At 40.7% G+C, this 26,113-nt stretch overlaps 1 protein-coding gene across 4 annotated transcripts in view; it reads left to right on the forward strand.

Annotated features, from left to right (window-relative positions):
* The window catches only part of klf12b (Kruppel-like factor 12b), a 40,585-nt gene extending 14,472 nt beyond the window's left edge, over positions 1–26,113 (forward strand). For all 4 annotated transcript variants that reach the window (XM_046053892.1, XM_046053894.1, XM_046053893.1 and 1 more), the window contains exons 2-6: positions 2,357–2,439; positions 8,899–9,436; positions 12,737–12,872; positions 20,008–20,165; positions 21,868–26,113. In XM_046053892.1, the coding sequence (XP_045909848.1) occupies positions 2,357–2,439; positions 8,899–9,436; positions 12,737–12,872; positions 20,008–20,165; positions 21,868–22,049 (1,097 nt within the window). In that variant the 3' untranslated portion in view covers positions 22,050–26,113. The remainder of the gene's footprint in view (positions 1–2,356; positions 2,440–8,898; positions 9,437–12,736; positions 12,873–20,007; positions 20,166–21,867) is intronic.

A 26,113-nucleotide genomic window follows, 5' to 3' on the forward strand; every position in this document is an offset into this window, starting at 1 on the left:
TGGACCCATTTTTCATAAGTCACATAACTTCTGAACATTCTAACAATAAAATGGCATTTTCAGCCAGGAAGTTTATACCATTCGATATCATTGGTACATTTTATAATGCATTATCCTTTGTTATAGAGCATCTTTAGTTAAAATAAACATCTTACATTACGTACATCATGAGCGTAAGTAACCTACAAAACATTATTGAATGCATCAACAATGACTTTGGTTCACACAGGACACAAAGTCCTGTGCTTGTTTGACCCAGCCACCCCATCCGCCACCTAGCACAGACTTTCTCACTCTTTAAACTATGTCACCTCCTTTGCTCCCATCATAATTACTACAGGCACTAGAGGTTGCGTCCTAACAAAAAATGTAAATATGAGTCGACCTATACAGCCATTTTTCTGGTGAGGACAAGCTGAACTGGCAGACAAAATCCTTTCCAGGGGGAAAAGGCAGTTGACAGTTGACTTTGTTCAAAGTATTTCGACGTGACCTCTTCAATTCCCTCGGTTAGCTCATTAGTCTGTGTTAGGTCTCTCTCACTGTTGTTAGCTCTTTGGTCATTACTGTCACAAGCAGAGGTATGCAATGGCTATTGATTTCCTATGAATAGGCTGCTGCAGGCCAGTTCATTAGGAAGGCGCTCACAAACCACTGGATTAACTGGACTGTAGGCACAGTGGGAAAGGTTGTTGCTTTCAAGAAATGCACAATTCTGACAGTGCAGGCTATGCAAAATAAGTGTGTGCACATTTAACATAGAGAACAAATACGTTTGGATGTGGTCAACTTTTGTGAGGCTCAAAAAAACAACATTTTGAAAAAGGAAATTTGCCCTATGAAAAAATCAAGATTTTATCTGAGAAGGAGAAAATGTCTCAGCCAGAATGATGGTCATCTTGAGGAAAACAAACCTCACTTTCTGCCTGTCTTAGTGCACCCGTCTCTCTTCTTCTCCTCCTCAACACATGGCTTGAGGCTGGACTGAGGCTGCAGCTCCACCCGCCCAGCCGTTACTATGGCAACGCTATCTGGGCCTACCAAGACCTGAAGCCGAAGGACATCCTGGACAACAATACAATAGCAGCACAGCCAGGGTACCTGAGGGACTTAGACCTGAGAGGCGAGATCTGGGGGTTGCAGATTGAGAGAGTAAATCCTCCCTCTTTTTCTACCTCCCTCACACACAAACACAGTCAGGATTAGCCTTTTGCTTGAGAAGAGGTAGTGGAACAATACATCGAGTGCAATTAATTTTATGTTGCTATTTTTTTATTGAAATCTATAAAAAGAAATGTTTTTGATAACTATCTTGAGTGGATTTTCTGGTGAGTAAAACATCTTGATTGTTGGACAAGCCAATAATGTAGTGTAGTGATAGATCTGAGATGGTTAGTATAGTTAGATGATCAGGCAACCAGCTGTAGAGAAAGAGTATGTGTCATTCATGATTGGCTGAGCTTTTTTTTTTCTTTGCACAAGAGTGGTCATGATGGCCATGGCGCTGCTGTCTGCAAGGACTGGGCCACACATCCTGCCGCTGGTGCCAGCAGTAGAGAGTAATAGAGATGTTTAGAATCTATTTGCCTTGCTTGCATTCCTCCATGTACTGCTGCTAAAATAATAAGAGGGAGGGTTACCTCAGGTCGGCCCCAGCTGAGGGATACGGAACATGCATTGTTGTCATTGGCTCTATCTGAGTATCCCTCTTAAAGCCACAGCACGGAGCTGAGGAGCCGGGCACTGCTGCCCACTTTGCAGAGGCACAGTGCTTAGAGGCAGCAGAGGGAAGGCTAAATGAATAGATGTATTAAGAAGTGTGTGTGCTTTTGTGTGTTTGCATGTGTGTAAGTGTTCTATTGTGGTATAAATGTACAAATATATGAAGTATATGAGTGTAAAATGTTGTCATAATTTTACTCTTTTCAAGTATTATAACCATTTTTACATCATATGTCTAGAGAGGAAACATTGTCTGGTTGTGTTACTGCCTTTGCTATTGAGACACTCTATATCAAAGCAAGTATGTGTATTCCATTGAAGTCTTAAGAGGATTTTATTCAGCGTTATGAAGTGTTATTAGCCCTGCAGCAGCCCACCAGGCAATTGAAAATCTTTATTATAGAGAAGAGGGAGTCATGCTGTGCGCTGACTGAGTTTACACAGTTTGTGTGCATCTTTTGTCTGTCAGCTTCTGACGATTTTGAAACATGAATTAGTGTCTATTTAAAATGTGTTTGTTTCTCAGTGGGTGCAAGCACAACATTGTAGATGTCCATGCGTGAATAACTGAGTGTGGGACCTGCTTAGTCATGCTAAAACACCCGTCTTACACCTCCTCTCTATCCCTTCACAGGCAGCCTAAGAAACAGGATGTTAATGCTTGACGGAATGCCTGCAGTCCGAGTCAAAGCTGAGCCCCTGGAATCGGAACAAGGGGTAAGAGAGCAGTTGTTTTCCAGACAATTCCCTTTTTTTTCTCTCCTGCTTTCCTTTCCATCTTTCCTCCTCCCGGCAATGGGCCGATAATCACTCCCAGGCCTAAGCAAGTAAGCGCGAGGGTGAGGGGGTAAGAGGAGTGGTCGGAGAGCATGGTAGTAAGCAGGAAGAGGAGAGGAACCAAGAAGAGGAGGAGAACCACAGCTGGAGGAGGAATGCATTGGGGGGGTTCGGGGAGGTGACTGTAGCCAGCGGAGAGTCCGTGCTGGCTGAGGGTGATTGCGCAGATGTAGTCACTGCTCTGGGGAGGAGGGTCACATGGGAAAATCTTGTCTATCTCTGTCTGTTCCTGCCCCTCTATGTCTCTCAATTTCCCTTCGTCCTCCCATACCCTTCTTTCCCACTTACACTCCCTTGCACACATGAGCAAATACACACAGACAAACACAATACGCCACACTATGCCTTTCCTCTGCAAACACTATCACAGCTCCAGCTATCCCTTTTATTGTATCGCTCGCATGCCTCTGCTGTCTCACAGTGCTCTTTGTAACCTCTGTGTTGTTTCTATCACTCAATATGAATTGATCACAGAGAATAAGTTAATTGTCACTAAAAGATCAGTTAGTAAATTTGCACCAGCAATGTTTGTGACTATATATATTGACCATGTTAGGGAAAATGGAGTTACCTCTGGTAGATACCTTCCAGTATCAGTGCTCTCTGGTCCAACATACCTAGAAATAAAGTGGTCTTGTTATGGAGAGGCTGTTGCTAGGTTACGAGGGCTTTGTGTGGCTGCCACAGCTGTGTGTGCAGTGGGTGCAGGCCACTTAATATTTGTAATCATGATGAATTAGTGTTCAGTTATTATTGATTTCCATTCATAAGATATCAATAATATCTTGGTCCCTAATATATCACCCAGAGCACTTTGTGGCAGAAGAGCAAAATTGTTTCTGTTGCGACAAAACCAGGAGCATTAGCCCATGATGGATGAGAAAAATACCACCTGCTGATAACCCATTGGGTTACTTCAAGTCTTGTAGAGAATTATTTGGCTGTATAGATGCTTTGTATTGATATGAACTGAACCTGTTTCTTCACATCTAAAGACTTGACAGAGAGGCAGCAGGTGGTTTACTTTCTGGGTGTCCTGCTCTCAGCTGTGGCTCAAGGGTTGAGTGCCGTGCTCCTGCGCTGCTACCTAATACCTGCTGTTTGAAGTCATTCTCCATACTTGTAGTGATGTCAGTCACAGACAGGATGTGAGCACTGCAGCCCACATGGCTTTGAAGTGCACCGAGATCCAATCTTGCCCTAACAGACTGTGCTTCCCTTTAGACGGCAGACAGACAGTTTAGGCTGCTGCAGAAATGTGGTCTTCATTTTGGTGGCTGGGGGCCAAGGGCTTGCTGGAAATGGTCTGCCTCGTTAGACAATTCGCCTGCAAGGGGCTGGAAAATCTGCCCTGCTAACCAGTATCCCCTAATAAAGACAATGGCATGAGGACAGAGGCAGGCAGAGCATATCTTTATACGTGTGTGAGTATGTGTAGGTTGGAGCGCATACATGTGTTGGTATCTGTCAAAATGAAAGTGGGAGTGGCTAAAGTTTTCCGTTTGTGCTGGTTGAGATGAGTCTGAGAACTTAACCCCAACATGCATCTAACCCTTTGTTTTCACTTTTGTGTACACTGTACACTCTGTTTTTTTGACCTTTCCACACAAGTGTTCCCCCTTTTGTTTTTTTAAACAGGAGCCACACAGGATTGTCTAATTTTAATAGGTTGTCAGTAACTGATGTAGCACATTCTTTTTTTTTTATTCAAATGAAAAGTGGAATTCATCAGCAAAAACAATCACCCATCTTCAGTTCAGTTCATTCTGTTGCTTTACCTCACTGGTCTTGATCAGAAATTTACATTTACATTTATTCATTTAGCTGACATTTATGGCTGTCACGTTTTCAACTTAAACTAAATTAAGTGCTTAAACTAAACTACAGTAGGGAATTGACGGTGCTTTGCAGGGCCTACACTGCTTCACTTGATTGACAAGCTAACATTAATGTAAGGCAGTTGCAGTTTAATCTGGCAAGCAGCCTTACCCCTGTACTTTGATTTTTTTCCATCTATGGTTTTGAATCCGAAATGCTTCCTCACATAACTTATCAAATGGTTTGGTATCATGATTAACTGTTCCACACAACTTGCTTACTTTCTCTATTATGTGTTAGCGATAAGACGAACCTTAACCTAGTTTACTGACAGGGCAACAGGACATGTAATGGGTCAGAGGGACCTGCAGTCCAGTAAAATAAATTTGAGCTGATCATTAAATAAAAAAATTACCACATTTGAATAGCTAAAATTTTTAATGAAACATGACAGCTCTATTGAGTTAGACCAGCGGCTAAAAATCACTACAGCTGTCTGTCTCGATAATGCTGTTAATTTGATATTATTTGGTCAGTTTCCTAACTTAGGAATCCTCGTGTGCTAACTTTGTGCAATGTTTAATCAAATCACAGAAAAACACAAGAGTAACTGCATTACTAAGCATTACTTGACTAAGTCTCAGTCAGGTTGCCTAATGGTAACATCTGTAAGACAAACTGTAAGACTATAAGTGACATGGACTCACTTTAAGCAAGGTACGTGATTTGTTGAATGCTGGTGTCTTTTTTTGGTATCACCTGCTTTCATAAAAGCAGTAAGCCATTTAAAGTATGTGTTTTGTTACACTACTTATATCACAGTTAAAGGGGTAAGGTACAAGCACAAAAGTTGTAGCACAACTTCTCTCCACAATGTCTCTCCTATGTAGCCGTTAGTCTCCATATAATCACATGCAACATTTCTGTGTGGTTCATTGCTTTTATGAAGGAAGGTACCAGCAACAAAAGACCAACATTCAATAAATCATAGATATTAACAATGATTGTAACTGTATCAATTAATATGTTGGTATTTGAGTGATGCCCTGCGATGGACTGGCGACCTGTCCAGGGTGTACCCTGCCTTTCGCCCGATGTCAGTTGGGATTGGCTCCAGCCCCCCGCGACCCTGTACGCAGGATAAGCGGTTGACGATGGATGGATGGATGGTATTTGAGTGATAACCAAATACAAACTATGACTTATACTCATTTAGATATTTGAGTAACACAAAACATAATTGGTCATTTAAGGGAAAAGTTTTTATAGTTGAAAAATAAACCTGTCAGTGCTCTCTGGTGGACAAACTATATAATGGTGACACTTTCTTTCTGATTTATTTAATTGCTGGAACAAGTATGTATTTACCATACCAGCTTCAAAAATGTTTTAGCCAATCAGAGTTGAGGACTGGAACAATTATCTGTTTTGTCAATCATGAAATATTACTGAAGAGCATTCAGATTACACTTGTGGTTGACATAAATGTTCTTCAGCTTCCCTTTTAATTATTTTTTATTTTAGTGGATACACTGTAAGAGCACTTACTGAGAAAGACAAGATTTCCAAAACACTGAAATCAGCCTCAACGGATCAAATGTCTTCAAAGCTTTTAGGCAGTATGGCTGCAGGCAGTCCGTGACACTCACATCCTATACACAACATGCAAACATAGAGAGACCACGTGCAAAAGCAGCTGGATAATAGCCTGAGGGTCTGTAAAGAAAGGCTCCAAACAGTTGATGTGAGAGAAGCACAGATGACATTTGACATTACAAACATACATATTATCAATTAAATTAAATTTCATTTGAATTACTTCTCAAGGTAAAGCTGTAGACCGGGAACTATAGAAAGGAGATATACAGCAAGTAACAAAACCAATTGAGAGAACTTTGATAGATATAACAACTATAACTCCTCCTGTGTGAACCCATAAGTGGAGTGAATAACAATATAGCAAAACTGTTGTAATAATATGATGATTACTGTACAATAATACACATTTATTATAGTGTGTATTAACACAGCTGCGTACAACTACATAATAGTGTGTTCTAATCCATTTATTAAATGTATACTTAAAGTAAAGTGTTACCGACTGCAAGGCAGGTCAACAGTGACTCTGATTAACTTAAAGGAAATCTTTCGCTATGCATTTTTAAGCCTATGAATATTGTGAGAATAACAGTGAGCACAACTAATTCTTTCCCGCCAAACTCGGCATCAGCATACATGAATGTGTTTTATATGAGGCTCCACCCATCTATAGCCTTAACTTAACAATTACCCCAGGGACATATTAGCTGTATGAGTGGACAAAACAACTCTAAAGCCGACTTTTGAGACTCATAAATGGAGCATGCAGTAATTCAGGAAGAGCAATAAAGTAGAGCTTGCGTGTAGCTGCTTAATTCACGGTTTACCATCAGTCGCTCATTCATTAGCTGCGTGGCTACCAGCTGACTACACAAATCCATTCTTACAGGTGTACAGCATAGCCATAACAGCCTGACACCTACTTCCTCATGCCAGCTTCCTTGTCCACCCCAGTCTCCCCCTGTTGTTTTTAAGAATTTGGTATTGTTGACTTTGCTGTCTAATAATTATGCATGTATTTCTTTATTAAGGGTGTTAGTTCTCCCAGCAGAAACTTCATCGCTGCTTGGATTTTTTAAGAGCTCCCTCAAAGAGCAAAGCTTTTTCTGCCAAATATAACTGTATAACTATTGGCTATAAATTGTCAATTCCTTAAGGGACATGCCTTTAACTGAGCTGTACTACTAGAATGATACTAAAGAAAACAAAAATACTGAAAAAAGGCTGTGGTTGAGCTTTTTTTAGTTGGGATACATAAGGCTGTTTCTATTCTCATGATATATAAAAACGCATTAAATCAAAATAATTAGGATGTTGTTTTTCCCAAAGCATAATCACGTGCATGAAGTTGTGTAAAAACCAACTAGGAATGCTTGGTGGGTGGTATTATGAAGCTCACCACAATGTGCTGTGAACCTTAACCTGACACAGCTGACCCTGAGCTGAACCCCACCAAGGTTGAAAGGTCATCAGAGGGCAAATGTCATGGAGTAGGGTTTGTTTTCCAACTGAGGAGGAGTTACACAAGGAGAGGCACATTTTGATTCATGGGGTCGTAACATTTCCTGTAGGCCGAAAAAAAGAGTATACAAGCCTGGAGTAAAAATAGTAGGCTACTACATAAAAGAAAACACACACACACACACACACACACACACACACACACACACACACACACACACACACACACACACACACACACCACTCAGAAAAATTCGCAATTCACCACAGATCCACTCTCAGCCTGCATTACATAAGGGGATCGAAATGTGAGTCTCAAACACAAAAGTGAGGATGAAAATCCACTGTACAGAATGTTTGTTATATCTGTTGCAGCTGCGACTGGACTGTGAGTTAAAGTTTTTCCATTTGCTTTAATGAGCTTTTCCTGTATGATTAGTAAAAATCCTGGATGAGCTCGCTCCCTGATGGCCCTAAGTGTGACTCAGCCTCTGAAAGGCTCCACTGTGAGGAGCAACACCACTCACCACACACTCTAGCACCCCTCCTACATCGAACATAGTGAGTCTAGATCTGCTACATCACATGTAACAGGGTTCATTTGCCATCATAGCAAAAATTGATATATTAAAGACGGTCTGAAGTATGGGAGTCCGGAGAAAGAAAAAGCAGTAGCAGGGTGAGTGTCGTTTTTCTACTGTGTATGTTCTTCATTATCTTTTCCACGTAAACAGGTTCCTGAAACTTGTGCAGACAGATGGAGCGGTTGTGTTACAGTCTGCTTGGTGTTAAGTGAAAGATGTGCTGAGGGATACACTGAGCCACCAGCGCTGGCCTTAGGAGGCCCATCGCTGAGAGACAGGGAGAGACGGTCAGGAAATTGAGCCCATATGATGTTTTTCCACCGTCACAAAGGAGATTTAGGAGAGATACAAGGGGAGCCAAGAGAGCTACGTTTCTGTGGGAGTGATGGAAAACAGGAGGAAAAGAGAGGGCGAGAGAACAACCTACGCCAAGAGCAAAGAGAGAAAGTACGCGGTAGAAGGAGGCGAGTGTGAGAGACACTATCTTTACTCCTGCGTTTCATCTGCATATGACATCATGCTAACAGAGGGCGACTTCACGGGAGGAGTTGAATGCTTGAATGGACAGGAGGAAATAACTACCTCTTCCTCAATAAATGTCACGTCGCTGCATATGCATTTATGACATACAGTATTTCTAACATGCAGTATTATTGTTCCTGAAGCAGAATACTTGCGCAGAAACATCCCTGACCTGAATTCATTACCATATCACTTTGTGGCCATAGGTACATTAATTGTAGACAGATTGCTTCACTTATTTCTTTCTTCCCTGTGTTTATACCGTGGCAGTCTAGTGTATTTTTAAGGCATAAAAATTTAAACAATGAATCAGTGCAGGAGAAATCTAACACTAATGCTTCTTTTATTCCCACAGTCACCTAAAGTGCGCCCTTATTCTGCGATGGACGGCGTCCCCTTCTTCCTCAGCAGAGTTAAACCCGAACCTCCAGAAGACCTGCTCGCTCACGACCTGCACTTCCACACACAGACCGAGCCTGTCGACCTGTCGATCAACAAACCCCGTCCCTCCTTTTCATCCACCACCACTTCATCATCTTCCCCCCTCAGATCCGCTTTCTCCCCATCCTCTTTATCGTCGTCATCCTCCTCCTCCTCCTCCTCTCCCTCGGTTATCACCTCAGCCTCATCGGTGCTCACGCCAGGCCCTCTGGTTGCCCCTGGAAGCGGGGTGAGAGGTCAGCCGTATTTGCACATCCTGCACTCTGTGCCGCCGCCTCCATCCAGCCCTCTGAGCCTGCAGGGAGCAGGGAAGCTGGCCAGCCATGTTCATCGCATCCCAGTTGTGGTACAGTCACTGCCCCTCATGTATACCACTGCCGTTCGATCACCCTCCAGCCTCAACAATGCCATTATGCTACCTCTGCTGGAAGAGGCCAAAAGCCAGGGCAAAGGTGAGACCATGCTCTCTGAACATATACATATGGCTGGCTTTTTCTTTTGGGATTTCCATTAAACCTCTTTCATCATTTTTAGTTAGGAGCGCTGTAAATTTAAAGGTGAAATTATTTAAGCACTTATAGAACTTTAAAGGAAATAATTTAAACTTTGTGCTACATAATTGATTGTGTTGCATAGCAACACAAGCCATCTGATGAGTCTCCAGCTTTAATAAACAGATTTTGAGAATTGAGAAACATTAGTTATCGCATGAACAATTTTCACCTAAAGCCATACAGCTGGATATTTTCAATTATCAGTTGTCAAATATCACAATACACTTTAACAATACTCTTAAGGGGTGTTTAAAGGCCTCCCAAAATAGTGAATTGCCCAAAAACCTTTATTAGAAACCTTTTCAGAAATGGAATAAAAAAATGTCAGTTTAGGCTGTTTCTGGGTCAAAACTAGGAGTGACAGGCAGGTCCATTTTGGCATCAGACAATGAAGTTTCTGCAATGCCGATGTGATGTGGCTTGAGATATCCAAAGGGCAAGCTGTTAATGGTGGTTTATCTGTCCTACTGTCTTCAGTCACAGAACTTGCAGACACAACACTGTGAAAGCTGACTGTGTGTACATTCTTTTAGAGACAGCCCTTCAGGCGATAATGTTCCCCCTTCGGAGTGAAGATTAGGTTTACAGGTTGAAAGGCTCTCCCATCTTAAACTGACAGAGATTTTGCTTGGCTGTCTTAAATAGCCTCTGGTGCAGTTAACTAGGGCCACACCAGTTGTTACCTTTCTTTCTGTTGAGAAGAAAAAATCTGGGGCAGTTTGAGTATTAGACATCACTGGCTTGGCGTAGACTGTGTTATTGGTTTTCTCTCTGGGTGTGGTTTTACTGCCAACCACTGGGTGTGAGCCCACAGTAGGTTTTTCTGTCCAACTCGCTGTACACTGGGCAACTGTTGGTTGTAAAAAATGTTGCCTCTTGTCACTCCCTGCCGGATGGACAAGACACACTTAGACTTTAACTCACACCCATGCATGCACCGGAGGTACAAGCAAACAAACAATTTGTAATTAGAGCATGCGTTTAGACACTATGCCGACTGGGTGTGGTGGTCCCCTTAGTGATGGGCCTTTTAAATGCTGGGTGTCTGCTCCCAAGGAGAGGAGAGGAAACAAGGAAGGACAGGAAAAACAAGACTTGCATAAGAGGGTGTGGATGGAACTGGAAGATAGGTGGCACTTACACAAACACACGCACGCACACTTATTCACAGTACAGCATCAGGTCTGCCCAGTTCTGGAGGCCCCAAAACACAAAGGAAATGTGGTGAATGAGTGTTAAATGTTGGGTGTGGTAGATACAGTTAATGAAAAAAAATTACTTAAAGATTCCCACAGTCAAAGTCAACAAAATAATGAAGTGCTACAAGATATAATATTTTTGTTGGATATGAGAAGATTTTGTGGCCCTGCGATGGACTGGCGACATGTCCAGGGTGTACCCGCCTTTCACCCGATGTCAGCTGGGATTGGCTCCAGCCCCCCGCGACCCTGTATGCAGGATAAGCGGTTGACGATGGATGGATGGATGGATGGATGGATGGATGGATGGATGGATGAATGAGAAGATTTTTGGTAACGTCTGGAGTTTTCCCTTTTAGGTGTCACTGTTGGATGGTGGCTGGAAAAATATGTTTTTGACATCACAAGGGGGGCGGGGGGTCACTAACTAAAGCCCATTTTCCTCATATTGAGTTTAATGTGGGTAATGAGGGTCAAGAGCCCAGATTTACCGTGTTTGACTTCATACAAACCCAACAATCATGTTGCAATGATGCAAGTCTCAGTCATACTGAAGCTTTCAACATAGATACAAAAACACTTGCTTGCATGCACGCGCACACACACACACACACACACACACACACACACACACACACACACACAGGTTGGCCATCCTCTTTAAGAGAGGGCGGGTACCCTTCCTTTCACTGCTGTCTCCCTGTCTCCGGCAGGAGGTTGCCATGGAAACAGGGCTTGACTGGAAACAACAGGAGAGAAAGAAAGAAATCCAGTGCTCTGCCCACCTCTCCACCACTCTTCCTTTGTGTCCCTCGCTCAAAATACCCCTTTCCAACACACGATGCATTTCTAACTAATTACAGGTTTTCCATAGGGTAGGCGAGCTGGTGACCACTCTGCATGTCTTAGTCTACGACAACAGTTAGAAACCTTTAAAAGCAAAAGCTCCAACAGTGTTACAGCATTATTTCTGTGCAGCCCCCCCTCCAGTAATAACACCATGTCGGCTCCTAACTCTAGACCCTTATTATGGGCCATTATGGCCACAGTCTCAGCTGAGAGGGCAGAGGAGGTGAAATCCTGATAGCTTATAAAAACACCAGGTTTACAGTAAATGGGGATGTTACATATCTCAGCAAAAAAATGTATCACCATGTAATAAGTTTTTGCGATGATGGCACCTTTAGAAACAAATATAGTTGTTAGTTATTGTAATAGCCTATCTTAGCCATACACTTGTGTGTTCTTCTATACTTCTTTACCATATAACTTCATCTGTGTTTAATCCAGTGCATTTCCAGCAACTTTTCTTTAACAAGTAGTCTCTTGAAGGTAGTTTTTCTTATTTGTATATTCATCCCTTGAGTAATCCAGGATGTACACAGCCTGTGTCCATTTTATACAGTCTATGGTCCACGGAGACAGAGATGACAGAATGGCTGCAGGCTCTGGCAATATATCCAATAGTTGTCAAGGGGAGAAGTTGTCACAACTTGGTGAGATGGATGTATCTTTGCCATGCAGCTCAAGGGACAGAGACCCCTGCACTTATTAGCCCAGACGGTCATAGTAAATAGCATGCTGGCCAGGTAAATGTCTGGCGTGTATTTTTTGTGGTTGCCGTGCAAAAGAAAATAATCAAAGATGGGACAAAGCTAGTTTGCTAATAATCAGGATGTTCAATGAAAAGAGTACAGCAGTGAATGGATGTATTTACTTTTGTGTTGTCTTCAGGCCTTTCATGTGAAAGCTTGTCATTATCATGAATATGATTCTCTGTCAGTTACACATATAGGGAAGTAGAGAACAGAGTGACCAGCAGAGTTGCACACACCAGCACACATACTCATAACCTAAATTCAGACATATTCAGTAGTACACACACACACACACACACACACACACACACACACACACACACACACACACACACACACACACACACACTAAATGCACAAATCATCACACTGACTGCTGTGTCTATGTCCCGTCCTCACAGCACACACAGACCACAACGGCCTGTCGCCAAGGCAGATCAAAAGTGACAGTGATGACGACGACCTGCCAAACGTGACCTTGGACAGTGTTAATGAGACCGGCTCCACTGCGCTGTCTATAGCCCGCGCCGTACAAGAGTGAGTATCATGACCGTTGCACATGTGTGTGGGAAATGTTGATTACCCACACACTTGGGATGAATCCTTATTCTGACCTCTGCTGACCCTAACAGCTCTGAAAAATCCTTGTATCTCTGTTTTAAGCTGTTATTTCTGTTCCGTCTTGTCACAGGAAAATGTTTGGGAAGTACGGTCTTGATTCTACTGTTGTTGAATTTGATGAAATGGGAGTTTCACTTTGTTCCATTGTTCCATTTAGTAGTTTTCCTCAAATCAACTTTCCTTCACATCTTGGCTCACCCAAATAATAAATAGTTACATTACAATGTACCTATTTATTAAAGTAAATGCTTTATAGTACCTTGTAGTTACCAAATAAAAAAGAATGTGGTCAAATTTGACAATTTCACATTTAAAGAATTGATGACTATTTGAGAACGGATAATAACAATTTAAAATTAGGAAGTTTTAGTACTGTACAAATTGGAAAAATGCACAATGCACATTATGTTGAAAAATCAGAGCTCCGACATGGCATTACAGAGTTCAGAGGTATTAGAAATGTTCTCTGGCATTGCACATTGTTAGTCATCCTGGATGAAGAGCTTCATTTACATATACACCAAGTGTAAAACCTAGCATTGTGTGCTTTAGTAACTGCACTTCCACATTTGGATGTATCTGCGTGGGTGTGCGTCTATATGCCTGACTGCATATGGCTCAGACATACTTTATGCCCTGTTCAGCCTACAGACATCACAACTCCTGTGGAGCCAGTCCATCTGTGTTGAATGAAAAGTCTTTTCCTTCTCCAGTGGATGACAGTTTACAGTATCCTGATCAGAAACAGGAAATTAGACGCGGAGAAACATTTGACTCTGCCCTGCCCTTCTCCCAATGACGCCCATAAACTCAGAACAGTCATAACTAGCTGCCTGGCCAGACTCAAGTTAATGCCCATAGGACTTTTATTTAGACTAACTGTAAGGAAAGTATTCCAGGACTCTGTGAGAGTCCTGCTAATGATGTAGCAACATTACTGTTACAAGGCCGAGGCTGACAGTAGCCCAACACCAAAAGGTTGTGTTTTGATGGTAACAGTCCAGCTTATGGGGTTAAAATTGTGTACAAGACATTGTATTGTTTGTTTGTGCACTGCTGGCTGTGTGAACATCTACAGTAATGAAACTAATTGAAACATTGTGATTAAAAACTAGTTCTCTGGCTGCACTTGTTCAGTGGTACAAGTAGAGGTTGCAGTGTTACAGAGAAGACACACAAGCACCCACCCCCCACCTTCCCACACCCCCTCCACACACCCACACACACACACACACACACACACACACACACACACACACACACACACACACACACACACACACACACACACAGACACTCACTGCAGGACTCAGGTTTCGATGCAGGTTATTGAAAGGGACAGGCGTGCCCCTTAGTGCCACACGTGGGCTCTGGGTGGTCAGAGGAGAACAGAGGTTGGCAGGACCCAACCTTTCACTGCCCAAGCTTTCACTATGGAGAGAAATCACCAGTCAGGCTTAGCAGTGCCCTGCCAGGGTCTGCCCACACACCCACTTCTGTGTGTGCAAAGTGCAGACTGTGCTCTGTGGAAACTGCTCCTGTGTGCTGGCTATGTACGCGACTGTGCGTGCTAAAAAGTATGCGTGCACGTCTGAAAGTATTAATCCTCCGGTGTATGTGTGTTTGTACTGTACTGCATGCACATGTTTCTGCACAGTGGACAGAACAGCTGGTTCCAGAAGGAGGTCAGCTATTGTCAACAGGGACACAGACTTGCATGTTTGTCTGTGAAAAACAAAGCAGTCTGTAGTCTTCTTGAGTTACACGCCAGTTTGGCCACATAGAGGAAGTATGTGCATTCTGTATTGACACAACACATGCGCTCTATGGACATCTGCACTGCAACAGGAGCCAACAGCACTTCTTTGAAACATATCAGTCTGTTGTCTTGCTGTATTTCTTTTCTTTTTATTTAAACATTTTCACCGTGAGTCTAGACCTGCTTTATGTAATTTAGTATCCACATTTACACAAGCAGTCATCCAGAGAGCACATCACAGAAGAGAAGTGTAAGGGCGGAGGATGGGAGTACCTGCAGCTTCCAATCCAGGTATCTATATATAAATAAATGAGTGAAAGGAGAGAGTGAGATAGAGAGAGAGAGAGAGAGAGAGAGAGAGAGAAAGAGTGTGTGTGTCATGTGCTTATTGGGCAGCCTCCTCCATATTCATGCGTTTCCCTGGGGACGGGTAGATGCTATTGTGGGAGAGCGCGAGTGAAAGAGAGGAAGACAGTTAGAGAAGGAGAGAGGAAGGGAGAGAAGGTGTGTGAGTGTGTGCATGTGTGTGTGTGGTTTAGGGGCTTGTGTTGGAAGGGTTGTCTCTGCTGAAGTCTGGCTGGTCCCCAAGGACCTGGGGCCATGAAGCAGAGCAGGTGGAAGGAGGGGTGAGGGGAAGGCAAGGGGTAGGACCCTCGGACAGGTACAGTAATGCCCAGTGGGCAGTCGTCCAGTGTGTGTGCGTGCACACACAGACACACAGACACACACAAAATCATACACACTCCCTTTCCTGTTTTTATGATAAATCTACTATTACTTTATGCCTATTTAAGACTGGTATAGCTCTGTTGCTGTGTTGAAATGTTGTGTTAAGACCTTGTTTCCTATGAGGAAAAATATGTATTGTGTGCATTGTGGGAAACCCCTGTTACAAGTGACGCACATTCACACACTCCCTCGCTATTTCTCCTCATCTCTGTCTCGTTGTCGTACTTGTGGAGAGCAGCGGATGAAGAGGGGAATAAAAGGGGAAACAAAGGAACTAAAACAGAAGTCAACTCCATTTGAAATCGTTCGCAGCTGCACTTCCTGTTTCTCTCTGCTGCTTTGGGAGACACAAACAGACACATTCACACAGCCATGATGCCGTGATGACACAGGGTTCAAGGCAGTGTGAGTTTACCCCAGGGCTCACATGAGAAAATATAACACCCTTCTCACAACTTTATAGTTTTTTACTGATTATTGTCACATTAATTGACGTTTTTCAGCTGAGTCCATGATAAAAAGACAACCTCTGAACACAACACAAAGTGTGAAGCAGTTGATCTCTTGTCTCTTGGACATTGCTGATTTTTCCAGTTTAAAAAGCACAAGTTGAACAAGTATGACTGACAGTGATCTTTTACTAAATAAATATATGCAGTAAGCATGCTGATAGCAACTTAACCAGCAAATGTTTGGCACTTTTTTTGATAAATGACTCAAATGACAAAAACATTGTCAAAGAATTTGACAACAAATTTTCAATAGTCAATTGACTAGCTGATTAATCAACCAATGATTTTATTGTGATTTTTTTCTTTTATCCCGTTTTCTTTTTAAATTTATGCTTACATTTTAATTTTCCCTCTCTTGATTCTCTTACATTTCTGTTGTGACCTGATGTCATCTAAGTGGATTTTGAAGTTTTTAACTGTGTACCTTTGTTTCGTTGGTCAGCACTTGAAATGTCTGCGTTTCTTTAAGGACTGAAGATCACTAATCAGTAGCATGTCTCACATTTGTGAAATGATTAAACCAGAAATCTGGCACCGAGCTCTTGGAATGGAGCACTGATGACGACATAATTATCACCGGCAGTGTGGAAGCAGTTGTACATTAAATGAATTAGTTTATGATGAGTAATGAGTTGCCGTTCGTCCTTTGTTTTACAAGCTGTTGTACTCTTCCTAAATTATATCATAATCATTGTGTCGCTTCATAGATGAAGTCAGAATGTAAACATCCGCCTCATCTGCTCGATGTCTGAACTCAGAGTGTTTCCACTGTAAATCCTGCTCCTCCTCTTCACGCACGCACGCACGCACGCACGCACGCACGCACGCACGCACGCACAGGCCTACAGTATCTCCGATTGTAGATGCTTGTATAAATTTTCTTTTTGATTATTAGGGGGCAAGTAATCTCATCAATCATTTTGTAAGGAAAACATGCTGTTTTCCTTCAGCTTTATGAATACACTTCTCTGCCTAAATGTTAAGACATCACATTAGGGTTTAACATTTTCTGAACTTAGACACACGCTATACAGAGAGTGAGCAACAGAGAGAGAGAGAAAGAGAGAGAGAAAGCGAGAAATGAGAGGGGAGTTGGAGTCCACTTCATATCTGACCCATGTGCTAATTTCCTGTACAGCTTCAGATTGGCAGTAAGCCAAGAGCAACAGGTGATCTGTATATATGTGTGTTTTTCTCTATGTCTGTGTATTTGTGTAGCCTGTGTGTATCTTGATTGCAAGTTTGCATCTGAGTCTGCATTTGATAAATTGTGTTTCGGTAAAACACAGAGAGACAGGAAGTGGGTGTGTGTGTGGTAGAGACAGTCCACTGGAGGGTCTGTCTGGCAGCCCCCAAGTTGTTCCGTTCGTACTCTCCCTCCTTCCCCTTTACCCCTTCCTCCTCATACCTGTTTCTCAACATCCACAGCAGAGACTCTGAGATCTGAAAGAAAAGCAACTGCACTCAACCAATGCTGACAGTTAGATATATCCCACAGTTATTGCTCCTCCCTTCTAGTAAACAGAGATGCTCTTGTTTTTCTCTGCTGTCTTTCTCTTTCTTGCCCATTTGTTGTGTGTGTGCAGCAGTCATGTGTTTATCGCTGTGTGAAAGATGCTCACTGTTTCACAGTCGACATTCACTCATGAACTACTGACCATTAACCACAACCTTACCCCTAAGTTCCATCCTGAATTTTTTTGTGTGTTTGTGTACGGAATTATATATTCAGAGGAGTAATTCGTGAGCACATTTAGATTTACCACAAACACTTAGTTTTGCATGCAAAAGCGCACACTTTGCTACAGGGCGTCACTGTTAGACGTGACAAATTACATAATCAACAGTGATATTGACTAGTTATTGGAGAGGAAATGTCATGCAAAAATGTATTGATAAAAAAGAAATAGCTCAGGAGTCATTACCCTTATTGAACAATAAGACATAAAACTCCTTTATCCCTCCACCTTTGATTGATGAAAGTATCGGAGCAATAAGAATACCAGCCTTCTTACCTCATCTGCTCCCTCAGAGTTACTGTACAGCAGTGTTGCACTGCCACCTGCTGACAGTCTACTGTGCCACTACCTTCTAGTAACTGTCTGTATGTATTTTTTATATATATATATATATACTCATCTTTATAATATACAGTTTTTGCAGTTGGTTCCCTACTTTGTACAGGAATTGAACATACTTAACTTTTTATACCAACAACAAATGATACAATACTTACAGTTACAGTTTTATGTAATTGCATTTCTTCACAACAGTTACAGTTTTCGCAGTTAGTCGCTTTTGGTACATTTCTCAAATCATCCTTAACATTTGCAAAGCAGTAAGTGCATTTCTCTAAACAGATTGCACAAACAGCCCCACACAGTGCAGATTACCTGCAAAAGCATGTAACTTGCTCAACATGCTTAGCCTACATCTCAAAAGTAATTTTTATATCAGTGAACATGTCAGTGCCATCAGAATGACAAGTCCATGTGTCATTGTTTTCAAACAGATAGTCAAAATGTATTTTCTGATGTAAACTATGGCTAAAGATTGGATGACAATGATTGAATATGCACAAGGCTGCATCTTTTCTGTATGGCATATGTCACTTACAACAGTACAACGGTATGCATTGCAAGAGATTGAACATGATTATGCCTTTACTCTTTGTACTGTAATTTAATTTAATTTACTGTCATTGTAATACATAAAAGAAAAAGACTGTTTTACAGCACTACATAGCACAACAGAAAAAAAGGACAATGTAGGCGGATGTTCCTGTGTGTTGGGCCGCAGATTCTCATCCACATCACAATGGATCTTAATAAAAAAAAATGTAAGAGACATGTATAGAAAATATCCTTGACAGATTATGACGACGTGTTCACCCATTTTGCAGTGACTTTTGCAATAGAGTTATGCCAGTATGTTTTAGGGGGTAAGGCTTTTCAACAGAGAATCAGTATAATACATTGTGATCAACATGACATAAGCAATTGATAATGTAGGAAACAGCAGACAAATTGCACGTAATCATTTGCATAAATTTGTCAAAGCATTTGCAACTTGTTCAGAAGAACAAGAAATTGCGAAATTACCAAAGCGCCTGAGAAAAACTGTAACCTCACATCCAAAATGCACTAACGCAACCAAAACGCTTCTCAAGATAAACTCTTGTACTCAAACACTAACAGCATTTGTCTGCCAGTATAAGTAACACTTTGTCACTTATATAATGACAATACAAATCAATGACTATCCCTATTGTCTGTCAGACAATAAACCAAGATTCCATTAATCCCAAATGTTGCAATATGCGTCAATAGGCTTTTTTTTCCCTTAACATATTTAGTCAATATGTTAAGGGAAAATAATAGGAGTATAGGTGCCACCGGTTACTTTACGGCTACTTTGGTCTTGGCAGTGGAACGTCATCCAACCTTCTGCTTAGGAATGTGGGCTGAACGCCACAACATTGATTTGTATGAGCTACAATCAGAGCCAGCCAGTCCTGACCTCCCTGGGGCCCTGACACCGAAGTGCTCTGAAAACAATCCTCCCTCCTTTTTTTTTTTTTTTTCCCCAATAGGCTTTTTTGTGACATTTTTGCAGAGTAATTTCAAGTGCAAAAATTAAACTAAAGTAATTCCAATAATGCAATACAATACTGTATATTTTTATTATACATACTTGCATAGATAGCTTCAGAAATGATAGAATACAACAGCGCTAGTAAACCCTGCCTTCTGCAGTTGGCCACAAGTTCTCATCCACATTACATTTTATGTCTTCTCTTGCCTGGGAAAGAATCTCTTTTTGATCCATGTTTGATCCATCCATGGAAATCCTCTGCAGATATGTCCAGATGTCCAGCATTCATTGCATCTAAGAGGGCACCTGTCACAAGTCTTCCTTCAACAGCACACTCAAAAGTCGACATTTTTAAAAACATGCATACACACTGTTTTAAGTATACTGCTTCGATGTGGTAAGGTCATCGTCACAGTCTAATAATGCTTTTCTGTTGATTCTTATTCTTCTGTTGCAGTTCCATGTCCCCGTTCAGTATTGACAGCATACGGCGCCCCCGGAGGTCAGAGTCACCAGATTCCAAAAAGAGAAGAATCCACAGATGTGACTTTGAGGGCTGCAATAAGGTGTACACCAAAAGCTCCCACTTAAAAGCACACAGGAGGACACATACAGGTCAGTAGGTCTGAGCAAGTATGTTTAAATGATGTGATTTTATTTTATTATGTTGCTGGCTCAAACTGTCCAACAGTTATGATTGACATGGACATACTCTTTCTGTACCAAGTACAAAAACTAAAGACCAGAGTAATTTGCGTAACAAAACAAGAAATAGACACATGCTCTTTCGCACACTGGTTTGAACTGGACCACACATCAGTAAATGAACATATTTTTCATATAGCTTGAGTTGAAGACAAAAATCTGTCATGGAAAACTGCGACCACGATCATGAGAAGCCTGTTATCTGCCCAAACTCAGACACATTTTGATACCATGTTAAGAAGGCAGAATTCTTTGTAACATGAGTGTATTTGTAAGGAGTGCTAAAATCTAAAGTCTTAAGTCTGTATCTGTAATGCATTATATACAGTTCACAACACATTAAAACATGTGTGATAGTTGCTCAACACATATAAGAATGTACTTACAGTATGTATGCTCATAATACTTTTGATGGGCAAAAATCTTAATAATCATTATCACTTAATCTTTTTAAGTGAAATTGTATGCTTTAAGTAAACCGTCATATCATTTTTTTTTTTACCACAACCTAAATTAGGACCTTTCAGAATTGCCTATTCTGTTCCAATATGAACTCGATAGTACATGGAATAATTGGAAATTATGCAGGTTAATTTTGTTCACAGTAAACAAAAATGATAAAACAATGTGGCTACTACACCAGACAGCACACATGTGTTAATGGTCTAGACTCTAGCGTCATCAACAGTGCAACAGACTGCAGTTGCAAATTCTGACCTTCTTTCCCGGGTGCTGCTATTGTGCCAAATTATATAGTTACATAATGCCTTAAAAAACTATACCAGTGGTATGGTTTAGTCCATTTTCTACAAATCACATAGACTTTATAATACAGCTAACTATTTTAAAAACTTGAAGCTTGCTTGAGTTTCAGCATTCATTTTTGTCAAAGTAATATGTAAGTGCAGACTCAAATAAATCTGCACCTTCGCTGCATAACTATGCTATGAGAATGTACCACTGGCAACAGTTCATTCTGACTTGATGTTCACTGTGATGGATTACACAACTCTAGCAAGTCTGCTAATTGGTTTTCATACTATACAGAAATAAATGGAAACCACTAGATGCCTGAAAACGCAACCAAAAATCTAACAACAAAAAAAACAGTAACATACATTAAAAAATGGTCAGCAAAGATGTCAGGTGTGCATACTTTACCTTACAATTACTTTACAGTAAGGAGCTTAGCTGATATCTGTGAGGAGTACAAACTTGTGCACACACTGGTGTGGTGCAAGTTTTACTCAATGAACTATCACAAAGGTGCTTTGAAATGCAATTGCCAAACTCTCTGTTATGCCAACGTAAAGCATGAAAATGTTTCTAAGACTTCATTAGCTTTCATGAAAAATAGTGATTTCTCTACGAGCAATTTTTTTTTGTACCCTGATCATACAATAACATATAAATGTTGTAATGAGATACGCTATAAAGGCTTTTAGCTATTCCTGTTATGCATTATAGATGTGAACCTCATACAAAGATACCAACTTTTTGTGAGACATATGATAATTTTTAGTGCACTAAGGCCAAAGTATGGACACTTGCTGATTAACTCTGATTATGTACAGTAGCCAGTAACAGTACTCTTTTCTGTCTTCCTCTCCAGGGGAAAAGCCATACAAATGCACTTGGGACGGCTGCACGTGGAAGTTTGCCCGCTCCGATGAGCTGACGAGGCATTACAGAAAACACACAGGGGTGAAGCCCTTCAAGTGTGCAGACTGTGACCGCAGCTTCTCCAGATCTGACCACTTGGCCCTACATCGACGGAGACACATGCTGGTGTGAATCAGACGGAGAGAGATAAAGAGAGAGAGAGATCAATGGGACAGACACACACACACACACACACACACACACACACACACACATCAACGCACAGAGGCAGCCGGGGGAGCGGGATCTCCCTATGAATGTTTTTCAGCTGGCCTGGACGCACACACATAGACACACACACACACACACACACACACACACACACACACATACACACTCTCATCCGTCATGAGGAGAGAAGATGGAGAGGGGCACAGAGCTTGTGGAGCACAAAACAGGGTCACTTCTGGATCCTCTGGGTTGGAAGGAATAGACGGCAGGATCTGTTATTGTCATTGTTTGGAGTATAATAGGGAACGGTCTTTTACAGCACTGTTTGTAAATGTTTCACTTTGATTTTTAGGATGAACTCGCACTCTTTGTTTGGACAAAAAAAAACATAAAATGCAATCGCAACTGTCTCTTTTTGGTATCTTTCTTTTCATTATCATTTTAATGGCTGCTTTTCCAGCATTCATAATGTGAAAGACCCCGTTGTATGGAATACATTTCCTGTGCGAGCAGAAAGAAGTGAAGCCTGGACTGGATCACAGGAAAGGACTTGGGCCTAGTTGGAATTACAGGCAGTATTGTTGTGCCGTGCCTCCCTGTGAGTCTGATTTGAGACCAGCAGAGGGTATCATTTTACCACTGATGGTTTCCTTTGCCTGCTGGAGCTTGCTGTTCTATCCGAGGCATGCCATGTAGAAGCTAAAATAGAGCTGGACTTTCACCTTTCTCATAGCCAGCAAACAATAATTGACAATGACTCAAATAGCCAGAACCTGAATGGATCAACCTCATCAACACATCTGCTGTTTCAGATATTCATTGCTTTATTTCAAATAATGAAAGCTGGACATGCATATCATCACACCAGCAAAGAAACGTTTTATGACCCACTCACAGGGCCGGACAACCCCAAATCTCATCAGTGCTATTCTTTATGTTGAGCCTCTTGAAAGCATTTTCTTAAAAAAATCTTTGGTGGATTTTGTGCTGTGATTAGCAATCAGTAAAGTGCAATCTTAAAAGATAAATATACTTTCAGTATGACAACGTTTTGTTTATTGAATCTTGCTTCTTCTTTGTTTTTAATGCCTGCTTATTGCTTATGTTGAAAAATACCCCTCATGTACAGTGAACTTTGAAACAATCAGAGGACATTTCCAGGATGTGAAAAAAATAGGCACCTTACAGAATCACGTTTTCATTCTGTCCCAATCTATCTGTTTTTATTATTCAGCTCTGTTTTCTCAGCTGGGTTTTGACAGTGAAAAGAACTTGCTTTGGGGTTTTGCACAGCAGCACTTGACCATAAGCTGAAACAGACATCGGCTGCAGTGTTACAGGGATAGTGTGGTACCTGATGTACAATACAGAAGAGCAATACATACTGAACAAAGAAATGAGAAGGAACGTCAACCTCCACTTCGTTCTGTTTGCTGATGTCAATACAGGAGGAGATGTTTTTAGCTGGGCCGACTCAGTCCTCAGTTTGTTCCACGACTCCCTCTGTTGATTGGTTTGTAGCTCCAGCACAAGGCTCTAATCAGATGTGTCTCAGTTAGTGAGTTACTCCAAATCATATTAATTAAATATTTTTGATGTGTCTCAAACAGTCACTTGAAATGTTCTCACCTCAGACCAGATGTATGTTCAGATTGTTATTTGATTTACCTGAGCTTTGGCTATACATAATGCTGAAAAATGAAGGAATCACATATGCATACATACAAAGTACATATATATAAAAATACATGCACATTCACATACATGAATACATTATGTGTGTACAGTAAAAATACACTTTAGATGCAGTTACTGGCAGAAATATCTTATTTCCCAGAGAACATCACTTACCTTTAATCAGGAAGCTCAATTAAACGTTTGTTTATTTTTATTTTTTTAAAGATATTGTTGCAGGTATTTCCAATACTCTACATGCAGACATAAACTCAGAGAATCAGGCCCATGTTATTTGATAGTGCTGCTAAATGCATTTGCTGGGCCGAAGCAAGTAAAAAGAAATGGCAATCTTTTTGATAATAACACCTTGAAAATCATACACACACACACACACACACACACACACACACACACACACACACACACACACACACACACAGACACAGACACACCTGCATGGTTGTACTGAACAACCTCACTTGCAGTAAAGTAGCCAAATCCAGAAAGTAATTTCCACACATGCACCTAAAGTTTGTGGCACCCCTTTGATGAAATGGACAACGGTAATTATCATTATTTATGTATATTGTTTGCACACATGTCATTATGCCCAGTTGTATTATCATTTTGGCAAACGCATATCAGCACCTTGTTTGTTTATGAGTATGATTTTCAAATTATTTTATTTCAGATGTCAATTTATAGACGAATAATCATCATCATATTGTATCATCCATAAAATGTATGAGAACATTTTAATATTGAGGGGCACTTCGTCATTTCATATAACTTTTTCTTCTGTAAAAAGGATCTTTTGAAATGTTGTAATATATGTGATAGTGAAGATAAAACCTATTACAAAGTTCTACAGCCTGTATATACATTGGAAAAATAGGGCTTTTGATTAGTAGATGCAGGAAATACATTTATACATGTAAAGTCTTTTTTCAGAGACTGTAATTTATCTAATTTGATATACAGTGAAATGGGGCTAATGGTATTCATCTTGTAAATTATATCATATGTGCTGTTATATAACAGTTTGCTTTCTTTGGTTTGTGGTTAAATAAGTTCATGATCAAATCATTTTTATTCCCAAGGCTGAACCAGTGTTTGCTATAATCAACAAATTATTTATATACATGGGCCGTATTAAGGTACTCAATTCCCAGTGTTCATATTTTGCTATACCTGGACAAGAAATTATATTGATCAAGCACATATCAACACGTGTACTCTCGTATTCAGTATATGACGTTGCATGCCTTAATACACCAGTTTTTGCTAAATTCAATTTGACTTGAATATGGTGTCTCCACAGGACAGGGTCTATTATATTTCCCTTCAGCATCTCTTTCCTCATTTTAAAGCATAATTTTGTAACGGTAACCAGGGTCAAAGTTATGCAATAATAATGAATAGTGCCTAATATTGCAAATGTGTAATATCAACTGCTCCGTGCAGAGTTTGGATTTCAACATGTCTGCTCAAATTAATAAATTTCGAATGGGAAACCATGGATTTTGAAAAAAGCACAGACAACATTATGCAAGTCGGACCTCTAATGTTCAACTGTCTTTTCGCACTGAGCCTTATGCCATTGTGTCAAATGCAGCATCCTCCCATAAAACCTTCACAGGCTGTTTATAGCTCATGTTATTACTTTGCTTGCAATAAGTCACCTCCTCTAAGGGGAACAGAACTGAGGCCTCTTGATGTTTCAGCTTCATCACATGAATTCAATATAGTGATTCCGTGGAAGATTATGAGGAATCTTACTCACAGGAAAAAAATCCCGTGGCTGGGATTCTGGCTGTAGAGTGACGCCTTTATTAATGAATACTGATCTTACACTTCTCTATCAGTTCAATATCTATTTTACTTTCTGTGTAACATCTGCTTTTGATTTCCTGGTTTTGAAATTTTTAAGTAGTTAAGCCAATGCCTATGTTTCAAGTTTGCTGATATTACGTACAGTAATCGTTGTTCCTGTATTTATGTAAAGTGAGTGTAGTGTAAATATATTCAGATCTTTTCATTCTTACCGAAAAAAAAATTGTGATATTGCTCAGCATTGCTTCAAAAGGGAGATTCTTTTCATGGAATTCCACATCTGTAAAAGAAATTTTTAATCATGATATTTTTCAAAACTTCAAGAACAGGTGTCTTTTTTTCTGTTTCGCTTTTCTTTTCTCCAGGAGTTGTTTAAGTATCCAGTCAGTGTTTTGCCTTTTTCTCTGTATTTTTCATATGGATGGAGCTGTGAAATTAAAATAAGTTCAAACATATACATGTATATCAATATGAATGGAGGCATGAAGGTTAATAAAGTTGCATTTTGTATGTAA

The sequence above is a fragment of the Micropterus dolomieu genome, linkage group LG07 (assembly GCF_021292245.1).
Source record: "Micropterus dolomieu isolate WLL.071019.BEF.003 ecotype Adirondacks linkage group LG07, ASM2129224v1, whole genome shotgun sequence".
In the NCBI taxonomy this organism is placed as follows: domain Eukaryota; kingdom Metazoa; phylum Chordata; class Actinopteri; order Centrarchiformes; family Centrarchidae; genus Micropterus; species Micropterus dolomieu.